We start from the raw sequence: 16,403 nt of genomic DNA, 5'->3' as shown, positions 1-16,403 counted from the left end.
TAGTGGCGTAGAGGAGACTGGCATGGAGTGGAGTGTCATAGAGTAGAGTGGGATGTTATGGAATGGCGCAGAGTGTCGTGGAGTGGCGTTGAGTGGTGTGGAGTGGTGTAGAGTGACGTGGAGTGGTGTAAAGTCCCTCAGAGTGGAGTAAAGTGCAGCAGAATGCCATGGAGTGACATAGAGTGGAGTAGCATAGACTGTTGTGGAGTGTCGTTGAGGGATTAGAGTGGAAGGGCGTAGAGTGAAGCAGCGTTGAATGGAGCATAGTGCCATGGAGTGGAGTGGAATGTCTTAGAGTGGAGTTTCTTAGAGTGGAGTGGAGTGAAGTGGAGTGGTGTAGAGTGCAGTGGAGTAGAGTGGAGTGGTGTAGAATGCAGTAGAGTGGAGTAGACTGAAGTGGAGTAGAGTGGAGCGACATAGAGGAAGTTGTGTACAGTGGAATAGAGTGGCATAGAGTGAAGTGCCTTAGAGTGAGTGTCTTAGAGTGGAGTGTCTTCGAGTGGGGTGTCTTAGAGTAGAGTGGAGTGAAGTAGAGTGGAGTTGTGTAGAGTGCAGTGGAGTAGAGTGGAGTGGTGTAGAATGTAGTAGAGTGGAGTAGACTGAAGTAGAGTAGAGTGGAGTGACATAGAGGGAGTTGTGTATAGTGGAATAGAGTGGAGTAGAGTAGAGTGGAGTGGATTGCCGTAGAGAGGAGTGGCATAGAGTGGAGTGGCATAGAGTGGAGTAGAGTGGAGTGGATTGTCGTAGAGTGGATTGGCATAGAGTGGAGTGGCCTAGAGTGGGGTAGAGTATCGAGAAGGGAGTAGAATGCCATAGAGTGGAGGGGCATAGAGCAAAGGGGCATATAGTGGTGTTGAATGGAGTAGATTGCCATAGAGTGGAGTGGCTTAGAGAGGAGTAGATCGTTATAGAGTGCAGTGGCATAGAGTGGAGGAGAGTGTCATGGAGTATCGTGAAGGGAGTAGAGTGTCATAGAGTGGAGGGGCATAGAGTGGAGGGGTGTAGAATGGAATAGAGTGTCATGGAGTGGTGTAGAGGGAAGTGGCATAGATTGTTGTAGAGTGGAGTGGAGTAAAGTGGCATGGAGTGGCGATGAAAGAATTGCTCAGAGTAGAGTACAGTGTCATAAATTAGAGTGAGTAGATTGCCATAGAGTGGAGTGGCATAGAGAAGAGTGGAGTATCCTAGAAGAGTGGAGTGTCATAGAGTGGAGTGCAGTGAAGCAGAGTGGAGCGGCTTAGAGTGGAACAGCATAGAGTGACGTAGAGTGGGGTGTCATAGAGTAGAAAAGCATAGAGTTGAGAGGTGTAGAGTGGCATAGAGTGGAGGGGCAGAGAGTGGAGTAAAGTGTTGTAGAGTGGAGTAAAGTGGCATAGAGTGTCGTACAGTGTCAACGTATCAGGTATATAATTGCTACATGAATGTTATACACAGAGTTCTCCAAAACAGGGTTTTCATGGGGAAATTGAGACTTTTGTACAGCTTTGACCCTTTTTGCAAGACAAAAAGTTCACTAAAATCCATCCCAGTTTCAAAGTTGTAATAAAAATGGCTTATGAGAAAACGACACATACATTTTCAGCACCACTTATCACTCCTAGGAAATATTGCAAGCTTCAAACAGCACATAGATGTAAGAAAAGTGTTCAACTCTGTGAAATACGGATATAATTGAGATTTACGCACGTCTTGCGCATTAAATACCTTCCCCCTGCTAATTCTATGATGATCGGAAAAAAAGGCCTGAATTTCTTTTGCCTTTATTGTTGCATAAACTGGACACAGGCCATCAATTTAATGTTTCAGAAAGTGAACCTGTATCAATATAGAGTAATAATGTATCAGTAAAGAATGTCAATGTATGATTGTAGGATAACTGAGTTCTAGAGTTTGGATAATATACATTTTAGAATGGCAAATATCATCCAATTTGGTCTGGCTTCAATATTAGGAATGAAAAGTGAGGAAAAGAAACATTTTTAAATGTTGAGAAACATAAATGTATGTGTATTATACAGAGTTGTGTTATGGGTAGATTTATTCTTCAACTCCCAGTTGTTTGTGTCCTGTGCTGTAACAGTCTGTTCTCGTTATAATTTCAGGATAGCGGCTCTCCGCCAAGAGATCTCCAGGCTCCACCAGGAGAAGAAGGCGTACGAGCATCAGTTCCAGGTGAGAGTGGCCCTTCACTTCCTCTCGCCAGCCCTAAAGGGGTTTCTTTAGTCCAGATGAGTGTGGGTGTTCATTCCCTACAAGATGAAGGTATTGGTCTAGGAGGGAAGGATCATATTTTACTATCTAATATCCCCACTCAAGATGCTCCTCTACTCAAGTTGTGTTGTCCTTCTCTACCTTATTCACTCTCAAACCCCCCCCCCCCCCCACTGAATCCTATATTTCAGGTGAGTGTTGATCTTAGCTTTCCCATGCTCCCAACCCCCAAAGATAATTTTACTGAGGGTATTATGTAGTCTTATGTAGTGCCAACTTTACTCAAAAGTTGTTGAGAGCTTTATTATTATTATTTTGAGTTTTATATAGCGCTAGCTAGACCCGAAGGTGTCGGAGTGCTTTACATGTTGTGTGATAACAATAGAAAGAGGTTATACGGTGAGAGTTATTCTTTACATATGTTACAAATATTGAGTAGCAATGTGTAAACAGACATGAGAAGAGAACCAAAACATTACATGACAATTATCAGTTGCACAAGTTATAAGTATCAAGAAAGAGGATGTGAACAGATATGAGTCAAAATTAAGTGTAATATAGAAATAGAGGAAAAGAAGAAACCCTCACCGCACGCCTCAGTGCAGACTATAGGTCTGCGAGGGGTTGGTTTGGAGAAGAAAGAATCATGGAAATATCTTTCAAGCTGAAGGCCTCTCAGTTCGGATTTGAAGATTCTAAGTTCGATAGTAGTGCCTAAGGTTGGGGGCAAAGAGCTCTAGGCTCTGGTAGCACACCCGGAAAAGGATAGAGTCATAAATCTTTCCTTTTTAAAATTTGGGGTGGAAGGAGAAGAGCTTTGCCATTCTGTCAGGGTCTGCCCTCACCAGATTTCCTAAGCTTAGCAGCCAGGTGTCCTGGAGTGGAGGGGTGAAGGGCCTTGTGGATGATGCAGGATGTTTGTGTATAGCTCTGGCTTCAGTGGGAAGCCAAAGGGGCATCGGCAACTTTGGAGAGATATGTCATTCCTTTCGGCTCCTGAGCTGAAGGTTGCTGTGGCATGCAAAACTGCTTTTAATGGAGTGAGATATGTTTTGGGAAGACCAATCAGTAGAGAATTGTAGTATTCGTGTCTTGATAGCATGATTGATTACATAAGCGTTTTGAGACCTTGTTCCGGAAGAAAGCGATAAATACCCAAGGGTAGTCATAGCTAAAATGTGTATTTTTGACCACAGTGTTTACTTGTAACTTTTTATCAAGGAATACTCGTGGAGATTCGTCACTGTCGATCATGGTAGGTTTGCAGCTCAGGACGCTGATTGAATCCAACCAGGAGTGTATTGGCAGTGATAATTGGCCCAATGAGCCGAGGAAAAAATTAATTCTTAGAAGAGTTACATTTTAACGCCTTGTGCGCTGGCCGAATTTTCGCACTGTGCGGGTGAAATAGAGAGTGGGCTGATTTCGGACAGCCCGCGGCCATCGTTAGCACACGCCCACCGTGACGCATGTCGGCCAGGACCCGTCCTGAGCACTGAAGGGGTTAAGTGATAAGCAGACATCCAGTCTGGAATAGCGTGAAGAGTGTTAGCTAGACAACCTTGAGATACAGTTCAGAATCATCGGCATGTTGCCGATAGAGGATCCCTGATTTCTTTAGTGAGTTTCCAAGAGGTCCGACGTTGAAGAGGGTATGAGCTTGGATGGAAGCCTGGGGATCCCTCTTGTCAAGGCAATCAGTTTTAAAATGCTGGGGCCAATTTTTAACTTCTGTGATCTCTCCGTTAGGTATGACTCAAACCATCCGAGGATCACTCCATAGATTCCCATCCGATTTTTTGGAGTATTCCGAAGAGTCGGTGATGTATTGTATCGAAAGACAGAGATAGGTCAACTAGGAGACTGGAGCGCTAAATCCAGGAAGCAAATGTATTTTCAACGACCAGCAACAGAGCTGTTTCTGTAGCCTTGATTGGACCCTGGTCCTCATTTAAGAGGTAGTTGTCTTGAAGATGCTGGGTCAGTTGCCGTGCTACAGAGCTTGCAATGATTTTAGAAAGAAAGGGAAGGCTGGACTCTGGACAAAAGATGAAGAGATCCTCCTGACCTGCAGAGAGTTTGGTTTTCCTGATAGTTGCTGGTAACCCCTCCTCTGCCACTATTTCAAACAGTTGCCATGTGTTCTTATAATTGCAGGCGCTGTTCACTTCGGTTTAGAAAAACTGTATATTCTTGAGATTTTACCATTGGATCATCAATTTTGATGCAAGTTGCAGAGTTGTTGGTCTCTCTGACCAGTTTGGTGAGCTGCTTGTGATGAGTATTGGCTGAATTGATGGGAGATCTAAAGAGTAGCACCTTTGCACTGAAGATGTTTCTCTTGTAGATCGATCATGCAGTTTTGAGGCAAGCGAGATTAGTGGTTAATGGGGACTATTTGTATTTCTTGTCCAACGGTGTCAAATATTGCTTCTTCTCATAAAGAGATTTATCGAACCAGGAAGACAATGGTGTAGGTCTTTTCTCTTTGCCATTAATAGATCTGAGAGACACTCCAAATAGCGGGCGGTCGCGTGGTTGATGTCTGAGTCAGGTTTCATTGATGGAAGTAGAGTATTCGCTCTAGAGACAAGATTAGATGTCACAAACCCATATTTCTTTTTTTATATTTAAAGACCTTTATTACACAGTATGCATTTCACACACCTTTTAGCCTACAACCCATATGGGCCGGCCGCGTAATGTGCAGGGCGCATGGATCGTGAGTAAGCGAACACAGCCATTTAGCCGGCAACCCTGGGGTCCGGCGGCAAGATGGGGCAGGAGTACACATACATTATACATCAAACTTCACAATGATTCAGCAGGTCTGTGGATTTTTCATTAATTTTGTAGTGTAACAATTGTATCCCGGCATCTCTACCGTACTATCATCATTCCGTGCCCATAAGGAATTACAGCCAATGGCCATGACAGGAGGTGACTGTGAGGACAGGAGTTAGTAGAGCAAAAGATCTGTCTCGTGAGACGCTGCTGCAACTCAAACAGGTGCGTGATGGTATAGCTCACCATGTCAAGAGAGTGGTCTCGTGTGAGCGACGGTATCAAGCAGAGACCGCCACAACCGGGGCTGGTGTGTCCGCCGACCCTATACGTGTGCTGTTCCCCAATGGTGGCGTTGACGGTGTGGAGGTCGGGACCATGAGTCCCAACCCAGAGCCGGCCTTCCGTCCCTGGACAGCGAATGGCTCGGTTACTCCCTTCTGTTCTTGCGCATAGGAATGCGTAGAGTGTGGTAACGTAGGGGGCACAAGACGCCAATAGTGGTATGAGAATTAATGCCACTCGTGCATCGTGTACAGTGTCAGGTCAACATAAAGAGAAGTCCTGGTCGTATAACATGGCCAGTAATAGAACAAGAACACGAACTATAACGAGGGAAGGTTACAAGGAGGAGGAGCGCTGAAGGGTGCAGACGTCTGTTTGCATGTGTGATGGTAGGGGATGTTGCTCCCTCAGAAGAGGTTCAGCGGTCAGGGACCGGGAGGAGGCGTAGGAGTGGTTTTAGTGCATGGGGGTCAGGGCAGGAGTGTGTGGGCCACGCTTCAACAGCACGGACTAATAGATGTCACAAACCCATGACAGTTGTTTTAGGTTTCCATTTGGTAATGGAATGTGAGAAGAGCAGCTAGTAAGGGTTGAGATGATGGTTCCGCCAGTATGGTGTCTTCAATAGCGAGCAATTTGCTCTTCAATATATTTAAGTAAAGAATGGAGCCTTTGCTCTGGGTAAGTCTGTGTTCAGGGAGGAACAAGAAGAGGAGCTTCATCAAATCAAATGGATCAATATTACAAAAAATGTTGCGACGCATTTGAAGGCCCTTCGGAAAGGTTAACTGGTTATCTTTCAGTCGCTTATTTCTCTGTTGGGTTGTTAAACTTAAACTGCTACTAATGAGGTGAAATAGTTGCCCAAACAGTATTTTCATGTATGAAAATTATAAAATATTGAAATAATACTATCAAAAAATTTGCAGCATTATGCCTCATTATTTGCTGCATAATTTGGTGCTACCCTACCACATAATTTTGTGCTCCGCTGCCGCATAATTCTAGTGCCCCAGGGTATCAGTTGAGAACCGATAGGGAATGATAGCTCACTGTGACCATGTTCGCTTGTGTTTTAAGAAAGGGGTGATGTAGTGAATTGGTGTATCTGTATAGTAGGGTGACCAGATGGCATGGATTTTCTGGGATAGTCCTGGTTTTTCAGCATCTGTCCCATCAAATGTCAATACATTTATTGCATATCCAGGTTTTCGGAGCGGTTCGACTGAACACAGAAAGCAGTTAGTTGATCTATGTTTCAGTGCAAAATTAATTAGCAGCTTCTAACAGGAAAATTAATGCTTTTAAAAAAAAAATCTCTTTTTATTTGAAATAAAGTCAGCGTAGTACATGGCTTGGAACATAACCCAGTATGCAGGTGGGTATCTTCCCAGAGCAACACCAGGCATCCTAGATATTACTTATTTGAAAATTAGACATTTTATACATGCAAACAACTATTAAAATAATTTCTTCATAGCTTTAGTCAGGCACCTCAGGGCATATACATATGTAACTAAACTCACTGAAGCCCTCTATATTTCCCCAATGCCTCCCATACTTTCTCAAATTTATACAGGCAGTCGCTCCCCTCCTAGACAAACCACTCAGCCCCATCCACCAATCCATATCTTTACTCCATTACTCAATCTATGGTGGTACAAATGACCCCCCACAGTTGCACAGTATTACAACGGACTACAATCCTACCTAAATTATACAATAAATGTTTGTATTCCCCATATACCCTAGATACAGAGTTTCTTACTCGGGAGCAGTGCACGTCCTGCACTACTGTTGGGCCTGCATTGCCCCCAGCCAGTACGGCTGCATTGAGAGGCATCCCCACAGGATATGACTAAACGTGCCCTTCTTACCATATCCAGTGATATAATCATCAGTATCAGCACTTCCAATCTTTATCATCATCAGCCTAATGCAATACACTCTGTGTAGGATATTTAATTGATTTAGGCGAAACCCTGCTCTGAAGGCCACCTCCCAGGGCCCTTGGAGTGCTTTGGTCCATTTCTCATTCAACAGCTTCCTGAGGAATCCCTTCGGGGCCTCCAAAGCATTAGGCAGATTAATTGTGATTGTCCACTACGCATCCAACAGCTTCCTGAGGAATCCCTTCAGGGCCTCCAAAGCATTAGGCAGATTATTTGTGATTGTCCACTCCTCATCCAACCGCTTCCTGAGGAATCCCTTCGGGGCCTCCAAAGTATTAGGCAGATTATTTGTGATTGTCCACTCCTCATCCAACCGCTTCCTGAGGAATCCCTTCGGGGCCTCCAAAGTATTAGGCAGATTATTTGTGATTGTCCACTCCACATCCAACAGCTTCCTGAAGAATCCCTTCTGGGCCTCCAAAGCATTAGGCAGATTATTCGTGATTGTCAACTCCTCATCCAACAGCTTCCTGAGGAATCCCTTCGGGGCCTCCAAAGCATTAGGCAGATTATTCATGATTGTCCACTCCGCATCCAACAGCTTCCTGAGGAATCCCTTCGGGGCCTCCAAAGCATTAGGCAGATTATTTGTGATTGTCCTGTATATAGGGGAAATTGGCTTACACCTGAAGGGTTCATCAAGCAACCTCTCTTATAATGGGTTAATGTCCTCTACTTGTGCTACCTTCTTCATATCTTTATAGAGAGAGCGTGCTTGAGTCGACGGTAATGAAAAACCTCTCCTTCTGGCATTGTGTATTCTTCCTTGAGTACCCGAAACTTCTGTATGTTTTCACCCCCATACATCTCCCAGTTTACTGATCCCTATGAGATCCCAATGCTCGAACCCAGATAAGAGTTGCATTTAGCCCATTAGCCAAATCCCATAGAGGGGTATGTCCTGTCAAGGTTGAGAGTCACCTCATCTGTCCAAGCGCCTTATAGTGTAATTCATCCCGCTATATATACAATAAGGCTGTGCTGACAATTGTAGTTGCATACATGGTGTCTGGTAAATTTGTTCTTGTAAACACTTTAGTGGTTGTTTAATATTCGGCAGAGCTGAAGCTCTTTCATAAATTGGTAAAACTCCAGATCTGATCAATGTGGGGTTCGCCCACCGCATGCAGAGAGAGGGGAACCACTGCGTATCTGAAGGTGTAGTCTCAGTTGGCTCCGCTGTCAGAAATCTCTGACCGAGCTCCCCGTCCATCAGGGCCCCCGGTTTGCAATGCAAGGTGATGCAGGACAGGACAATACTACAATCTCCCTGACTTGTAGGGAGAAAACCTCCTCTTCATCAGAGATATTATTATTTAGCTCTGCTGAATGAAACCCCTATGTTGCGGGGTATCATTCTGACGAACAAAAATGAAAGCTGAGCGGGCTGCATCAACATGCCAGCTCGCTCCGCATTCTGCGGTGCCACTAACTTAGGGCCGAGGCCTAAAGTGCTAATGTTTGGAAAAGGAAACCTAAGCCTTATTGCATCATTGCACGGGGGACTCACCAGAAGTGCTGAAATTGGGCAAGTGACCCTCCCGTCCCTCATGGGTAGTCTGGTAGCAATGATGCAGCTGAGAACCTTCCCTATATGCTAAGCTGTCACCTGTCACCTTCTCCAGTGGAGAAGTGTGGCTCAATGGTTAGAGCGGCAGACCCTGATCCAGAGGTCTAGCCCGGGACCAGGGTTCAATTCCCACCTCGGCAGGTCTTGGGCTCAATGTCCTCAGACCTGATAATTCTCGCCTCGGTGCCTATTCTAATCATGGGTCCCACTCTGCAACTCTGGGCAATAGCTTGCTTAATCTCCACAACAGCCCCAACAACGCTAGGATGCCTGGCTTCACCTTGGAGGTGCCCAGGAGTGGGAACCTCATAGGGAAAAGCTAGGAAGGGTTCCACAGCGGTATGCGTACAAGCGCCGAGATACCCTCATGGGTGATTCATGTGTTATACAAGTACTACTACATTTACATTTACCTTTTTACCATAATTCCTTTTGTTTCCTTTCTGGACAGGAGGTTCAGCTGAACTACAAGCGCTTCATTGACCTAACTGACTCAAGCCTGCACTCAGACTACCTGCTCCGCCTCCAACGCCTTGGACTACCTCCAGGACACGCTGACGTGGGCGTCCAGACTGACCGCGTCAATGCCAAACATAGCGAACATTGACGAGATGATGCAACTCGTTCCTGGTCAGCCATCTTGAAGAAGAATCTAGTGTGAATATGCTATCGAGTGGAAGCACATCCTAGAAGGAAGAAGATGGGTGGAGTGAGCTGTTCAAAATGTTTCACCCTAGGATGGCGGCTGTCCTGTCCACTTTCCATGTGCATTTTTTACGCCACTGGTGCGTCACAAAAAGTGACGCACCAGCGGCGTAAAAGTGACGCACAGCCTCATAAATGAGGCCCAGAGTGTTTAGATCCATGCAGAAATTCTGATATTTTCATGCATTTGGAATTCTAACTGACCAATCAGATTCCTAATTTTGGCTCTTGGAATCCCAATTGGTCAGTCAGAATTCCAAATGACCACAGGCGTGAATGGGCAGTGGATATTGCACCACAACTGGTCTGGTTCTCCAGGATTCTGTTTTTAACAACTCAGCTGATATGCCAAGCTCCTGATGATGTGATTTACCTGGCACAGCAAATGCCAGAACTGGTTTGCCTTTGTGTAAGAGTGAGCTAGTGGCTACAGGAATAATGTTTCCCAACTTCCTAGGGTAATATTTCCCTCTTCCTTAGTGACTATTGCTGACCCGTGCTTCTTAGAGGCTGTTCCCCAGAGGCCGGTGTCGCCGCTGCAAACAGGATCCTCCCCCCCTATCCCTGACCAGCCAATAAACACTGTTGTAGTCCTCTGTGTGAGAGCCACTGACCTCATAAGCGCTCTCACAATTATATTCACAAAAACAGAACACTAAAAATATATAGCAATGGAGTTGGAAGATAAACCTAGATTACAGATGGCCATTCACAGGCCATGGGGAAGTAGCAGTGTTGGGCCCTCTCACTTCAGACTAGGTGTGTATAGACCGGGGATTGCACAATATCAAATAGCACTAAGGGTTCTAAAAACTGACCTCTCCCCTAGAAATGTTGTAGCTATTGGTAAATGTTTAGCGGCAGTTTGGTACAAGTGCAATGCAATTTTAAAAATGAGACCAGTGTAAAGATCAGGAGTTGCACTTTACCGTTTACCTATATCAATGAACTGTTGTTTCTTCTTGTACTGTTCTATGTGGTGTGATTTTATGGTACTGTTTGCAGCCTAGTTTTATATACAGTTTTAAAGCACCCAGCACTTTACATCAGGGTCTTTCACTGATGAGAGTAGATAATATACATTGCTGCTATTATTGTATCTGATTCTGAAGCATTCTGCATTTTAAAAATGGACGTATTGCTGCTACTATTGTATATATCTGTGTATTTTTATTGTTATTTTAATGTTTAGGCTGTTGGTTGAAACTTTGATGGTTGTAATAACCGAATAAAGTTTTATGTATATATTGACCAGGTGTTTGGAATTTATGCCATGATTCGAAGGGAGGATGAGCCCAGGGTGCAAGCTTTGGTTGTTCGCCTGAGATGGCAGTGCTATGCACAAGCTTGGGACAGCTGATACATATGTCCGAGCAATCACACAAAAAGTGATCGGAGGAATGCTTGCACATAGTATAACCACTGGCGATCGGTCGGGCAGCATTCTAACCCCTCTTTTTTTGCCCACTTTGCCACTCTAGACAAAGGCCCGCTATGCAAATGAGCACTGACCCTGCTCCTCATGGGAACAGTCCATTCCAAACCACAGAGGAAGGCCCCCTCCAGAAGGGAACACAGGCATCCCCGGAGCATTTTCAAGCTTGTTAGGCCTCATCAGTGAGGTTGAGCTTGGATCCTATGGGCCAGTGAGCAAGGGGCCCACGTCTAGCCAACCCATGGCTGCTTAGGGTATTACATCAATCACACAAAAGGTGATGGGAGGAATGCTTGCATATGTCTTAGTAGCATCAGTGTGCTCCGATGATCTGCGTGGGCAGGGCCTGGCTGCCAATGTGTCTAATGTGAGAGAGTGAATGACCAGGCCAGTGGAGCAGTGCATTAGAAGTCGGCCTCAGCCGGGAGTTTTTGTAGAATGAATCGGTTGGAGTGGCGCTTCTGGTGTGTAGTCACCTGCAGAGACAACTGTGCCCTGCACACCACAGGGTGTACCCTGTTGGAGGGTGTGATATTCTGTCCTAACCCATATTGTCATTGTAAGAGGTGTATAAAAACCCCTCAGTCTGAGAGTATTCTGCTATGTTAGACCCTGCTCCCCCAAAGCTCTTTGCCTGGAATGTGTGGGTTTGAAAAGGAGTAGCTGTTGAGAGGCTGGAGCTGGGAAGCAAGCTGAGGTGTACAGAATATCCTAAATAAAGAAACCTTCCTCACATCAACTGGTTTTGGACTCATCTTTACAGAGGGTCCTGTCTGGGTAGACTTGTCACCCACTGAATGGACAAGAGTAAGACAGGTGGGAAGAAAGTTCAGGCTGTGCTTCTGGTGGGTGATCACGTGTGTGGTCTGATCCCCTTCCCCACTCCTTGACAGAATGGTATAGGATCTAGCAGGTGGCATTCCACTAACAACTGAGGAGGAAGATCACTCACTGAGTCACACATATAGGGTCACTGCATCAGTCACATATTTCTTGTCCGGGTTGGTGCTCTCCCTATTTCTGATGGACTTTCATGCACTGGCATAGCTGCCCTCTGGTCAAGCTTCAAAGGTGGCATAAGCGCTATGGTGCATGCCATGGGACGGTCCTGGAGGTAGCATTTTTCCATAGTAATGCAACAGCTGTCATACATGGCAGGCTTCTAGTGTTTTTTACATGGTGCCCATCCCCTGAATTATGGGTGCCATATGGACTAGCAGAATGGGCATGTTTGGGAGTCTGGAAAGACAAACACTGGCATGCAGTTCAGATGACATCCTGACTAGGCCTGGGCGGTAAATTCTGTTCCGCTTGCGGAATTTGGATGATTCCGCGTTCCGCAGAGAACGCAGAATTACCAAAAATTCAGTGATCCGCGGCTTTGCAGAATTGTTGGCTTGTTTGCGCTTTCAAAATGCGTGTTCGCAAGATGTTTCTCCCCGAGCACGCAAACAGCGTTCTTGAACAGGAAAAAATCTTCACGAACGGGCAGAACAAGCAATTCCTCATGTTCGCGGAACTTTCGTGTGGTCGCTGGGATTTTTTACCGTTTGCGGAGGTTTGCGTAGCGCGACTAAGCAAATCCCGCCCACCCCTGATTCCTGACCCTCCCATCCAGGACATTTTGTTTGTCCAGGTCACAAGAAGTATCTGAGCAGCGAGTCTGTGTGTCCCTGGGGGAGTGGTTTGTGACACAGAACCATTGTCTGGAAGCTGTGGAGGGCCTAATGTTCTCACTAACGATCCCTAGTTGTTTACCCTAGTGGGACTTCAACCCGCATATGCAACACGAAACCTTCCTGAATAAAGGGCCAGGCCCTGCTCTGAAGGCTGAAGCGTTTGCCATACGGGTACCATGTTTGTTGCACCGTATCTGCAAACTATTTTGTTTTTCAGAAACAAACTCGGTGAAGTCATTTCTGTGGTTTCCTGTTCAGGAATGGCAGACCTTTTCCTAGCGGTCCCAAACGGGAAAATGTACATGGAAAGGAATGCCATGAATAACAAGCATTGGCATAGCCAATAGGTCTCGCCATTGGGACTTTGTAAGTCCCGTGGCGGTGGAGGGATCAGCCCGAGATGTACAGGGAGATGGGCAGTAAGCATCTGTGAAGTTAGCTAGATTGGATTGCAAGCGTCTGTGAAGTTAACTAGATTGTACTGGAAGCGCCTGTCTGAAGTTAACTGGTTTGGACAGCAAGATTCTTTGAAGTTAACTAGATTGTACTGGAAGCATCTGTGAAGTTAACTGGATTGCACTGCAAGCATCTGTGAAGTTGACTGGATTGCACTGCAAGCATCTGGGAAGTTGACTGGACAGTAAACATTTATGAAGTTAACTGGATTGTATTGCAAGCATCTGTGAAGTAAACTGGATTGGAAAGCAAGTATCTTTGAAGTTAACTGGATTGTACTGCAAGCGCCTGTCTGAAGTTAACTGGTTTGGACAGCAAGCATCTGTGAAGTTAACTGGTTTGGACAGTAAGATTATTTGAAGTTAACTGGATTGTACTGGAAGCATCTGTGAAGTTGACTGGACAGTAAACATTTATGAAGTTAACTGGATTGTATTGCAAGCGTCTGTAAAGTTAACTGGATTGCACTGCAAGCGTCTGTGAAGTTAACTGCATTGTACTGTAAGCATCTGTGAAGTTGACTGGTTTGGACGCTGAGCGTCTGTGAAGTTAACTGGATTGGACTGTAAGCATGTGTTGACTGAGCCAGGTTGTATTGTAAGCATCTATCAGCATAACTGACTTGGACTGAGGGCAAGCGTTGGATAAACCTGGTTGTACCGTTAGCAACTATTGACTTAGCTGGATAGTCTTGCTGGCAACTATTGACTTAACTGCATTGGACTGCTAGCAAGCATCACCTAAATAAACTTGAATACAAGCAACAATACACTTAACTAGATCGAACTCGAAAGAGCTGTCAACCTGATTGGCTAGGACAGCAAGCAACCAATGACTTGGCCGATAAAACTGTTACCAAACACTGACAACTGTAAATGTAACTAGATTGGACTGCAAGCGTCTGTGAAGTGTACTAGATTCGATTGCAAACGCCTGTGAAGTTAACTGGATTGTACTGCAATAGTCTGGGAAGTTAAATGGATTGTATTGCAAGCATCTGTGAAAATAACCGGATTGTACTGCAAGCATCTGTGAAGTTAACTAGATTGTACTGCAAGCATCTGTTAAGTTAACTGGTTTGGACAGTAAGCACATCTGAAGTTAACAGGATTGTACTGCAAGCATCTGTGAAGTTAACTGGTTTGGACAGCAAGTATCTTTGAAGTTAACTAGATTGTACTGAAAGCATCTGTAAAGTTAACCGGTTTGGACAGCAAGCATCTTTGAAGTTAACTGGATCCTACTGCAAGCGTCTGTCTGTGAAGTTAACTGGAGTGTACTGCAAGCATCTGTGAAGTTAACCGGTTTGGACAGCAAGCATCTTTGAAGTTAACTGGATCCTACTGCAAGCATCTGTGAAGTTAACTGGATTGTACTGCAAGCGTCTGTCTGTGCAGTTAACTGGTTTGGACAGCAAGTGTATTTGAAGTTAACTGGATTACACTGCAAGCATCTGTGATATTAGCTGGATTGGACAGTAAGCTTCCATTAAGTTAACTAGATTGGACTTCAAGCATCTGTGAAGTTAACTAGATTGGACCACAAGCCTTTGTGAAGTTAACTGTATTGTACAGTAAGCATCTGTGAAGTTAACTAGATTGTATTGCAAGCCTCTGTAAAGTTAACAGAATTGTACTGCAAGCCTCTGTAAAGTTAACAGGATTGTACTGCAAGCATCTGTCTGTGAAGTTAACTGGTTTGGACAGCAAGCTTCTTTGAAGTTAACTGGATTGTACAGGAAGCATCTGTGAAGTTAACTGAATTGTACTGCAAGCATCTGAGAAGTTAACTGGATTGGACAGCAAACATCTTTGAAGTTGACTGGACACTAAACATTTGTGAAGTTAATTGGATTGTATTGCAAGCATCTTGTGACGTTAACTGGATTGTACTGAAAGCATCTGTGAAGTTGACTGGTTTGGACGGCGAGCATCTTTGAAGTTAACTGGATTGTACTACAAGCGTCTGTGAAGTTAACTGGATTGGACTGTAAGCACGTGTTGAGTGAGTCCAGTTGTATTGTAAGCATCTATCCGCATAACTGGCTTGGACTGAAGGCAAGCGTTGACTAAACCTGGTTGTACCGTAACCAACTATTGACTTAACTGGATTGTCTTGCTGGCAACTATTGACTTAACTGCATTGGACTGCTAGCAAGCATCACCTAAATAAACTTGAATACAAGCAACTATACAGTTAACTAGATCAAACTGTCAACTTGACTGGTTTGGACGGCAAGCAACCGTAGACTTGGCTGGATAAAACTGCTACCAAACACTGACAACCGTAAATGTAAGTGGATTAGACAGCAAGCAAGCACCTACTAAACTGGATTGGACGGAAATCATTAATTGACTTTCCTACATTATTACAAAAGCAGTTGACAACAGAACTGGATGTTACATACATCACCTCTTGACTTAAATGAGTTGTACTGTCAGAAGGCAGCTAAAGCTAGGCTATTCTCGGATACATAGGGCTTTACAGGTGGTTTTGATATGATTTGAGTTGACTGCAAGAAAGTATTGATTTTATTTGCTGGGACTTTCAACGTTCAGTGACTCTGCACGCCAGCACCAGTTTAAAAGGACTGTTTGAGGCGTTGATTGAACCAGCTTGAAAAGAATAACAACTGTCGGCTAAACCAGATACTGGAAGCAAGTATAGAACTAGACAGTCTTACAAGAAATCGTTGACTGAACCTAATTGTTCTGGAAGCGAGTATTGACCGAACAAGCCAGCACTGACCAAACCGGATTGGTGCAGCCCCAGAACATGGGTTCTGGACATACCCAATCAGGAGAAGAACCAGAGGCTTGTTTGGTCTGGACTTTTTTCATAGAAGGTTGAAGAATCGACGCCTCGTCTGAGACTGAAGTTAGCGAGACCAACGGGCCGGGGCCAGGGCACAGCGCAGCCGTAGTCACATGTCAGGAACTGGGTCGTCTTTATGAAATTGAAGTCATCCCTGCTGAGAAATGCATCCCTGCTCCATTGAGTATTCCAGCCTGACTCAAAGGTGCTGGTATAGCAGTGTCAATACTGTCCCATTAAAAAGGATCATTGTTGTGGCTAGTAATGCCCAAGGAATATAGCATGCTACAACGCATGCTATCACATCGCGTTCCTTTACAACGCAGTCGTTACAACAACCGCGTTGTTAGAATACGATGCCATTACAACGCAAGCCATTACATCGACTTCCTGTAGATGGAGCTATAACATTAGGAATAGTATAATTTACTATTCCAACTCTAGCCTACGCAACAGTAGGGAAGGTGTTGGAATAGTAAATTATACTATTCCTTATGTTAGAGCGCCATCTA

General features: G+C 44.8%; 1 protein-coding gene across 1 annotated transcript in view; it reads left to right on the top strand.

Moving 5' to 3' along the window:
• The window catches only part of LOC144798237 (uncharacterized), a 50,960-nt gene extending 41,389 nt beyond the window's left edge, over nt 1-9,571 (top strand). The window contains exons 4-5 of the mRNA XM_078668984.1: nt 2,103-2,172; nt 9,254-9,571. Coding sequence (XP_078525110.1) covers nt 2,103-2,172; nt 9,254-9,409 — 226 coding nt within the window. The 3' untranslated portion in view covers nt 9,410-9,571. The remainder of the gene's footprint in view (nt 1-2,102; nt 2,173-9,253) is intronic.
• Nucleotides 9,572-16,403: the final 6,832 nt, after the last annotated feature.

This window comes from Lissotriton helveticus, chromosome 12 (assembly GCF_964261635.1).
Source record: "Lissotriton helveticus chromosome 12, aLisHel1.1, whole genome shotgun sequence".
Taxonomy (NCBI): Eukaryota; Metazoa; Chordata; class Amphibia; order Caudata; family Salamandridae; genus Lissotriton; species Lissotriton helveticus.
This window is presented reverse-complemented; position numbering and strand designations above follow the sequence as displayed.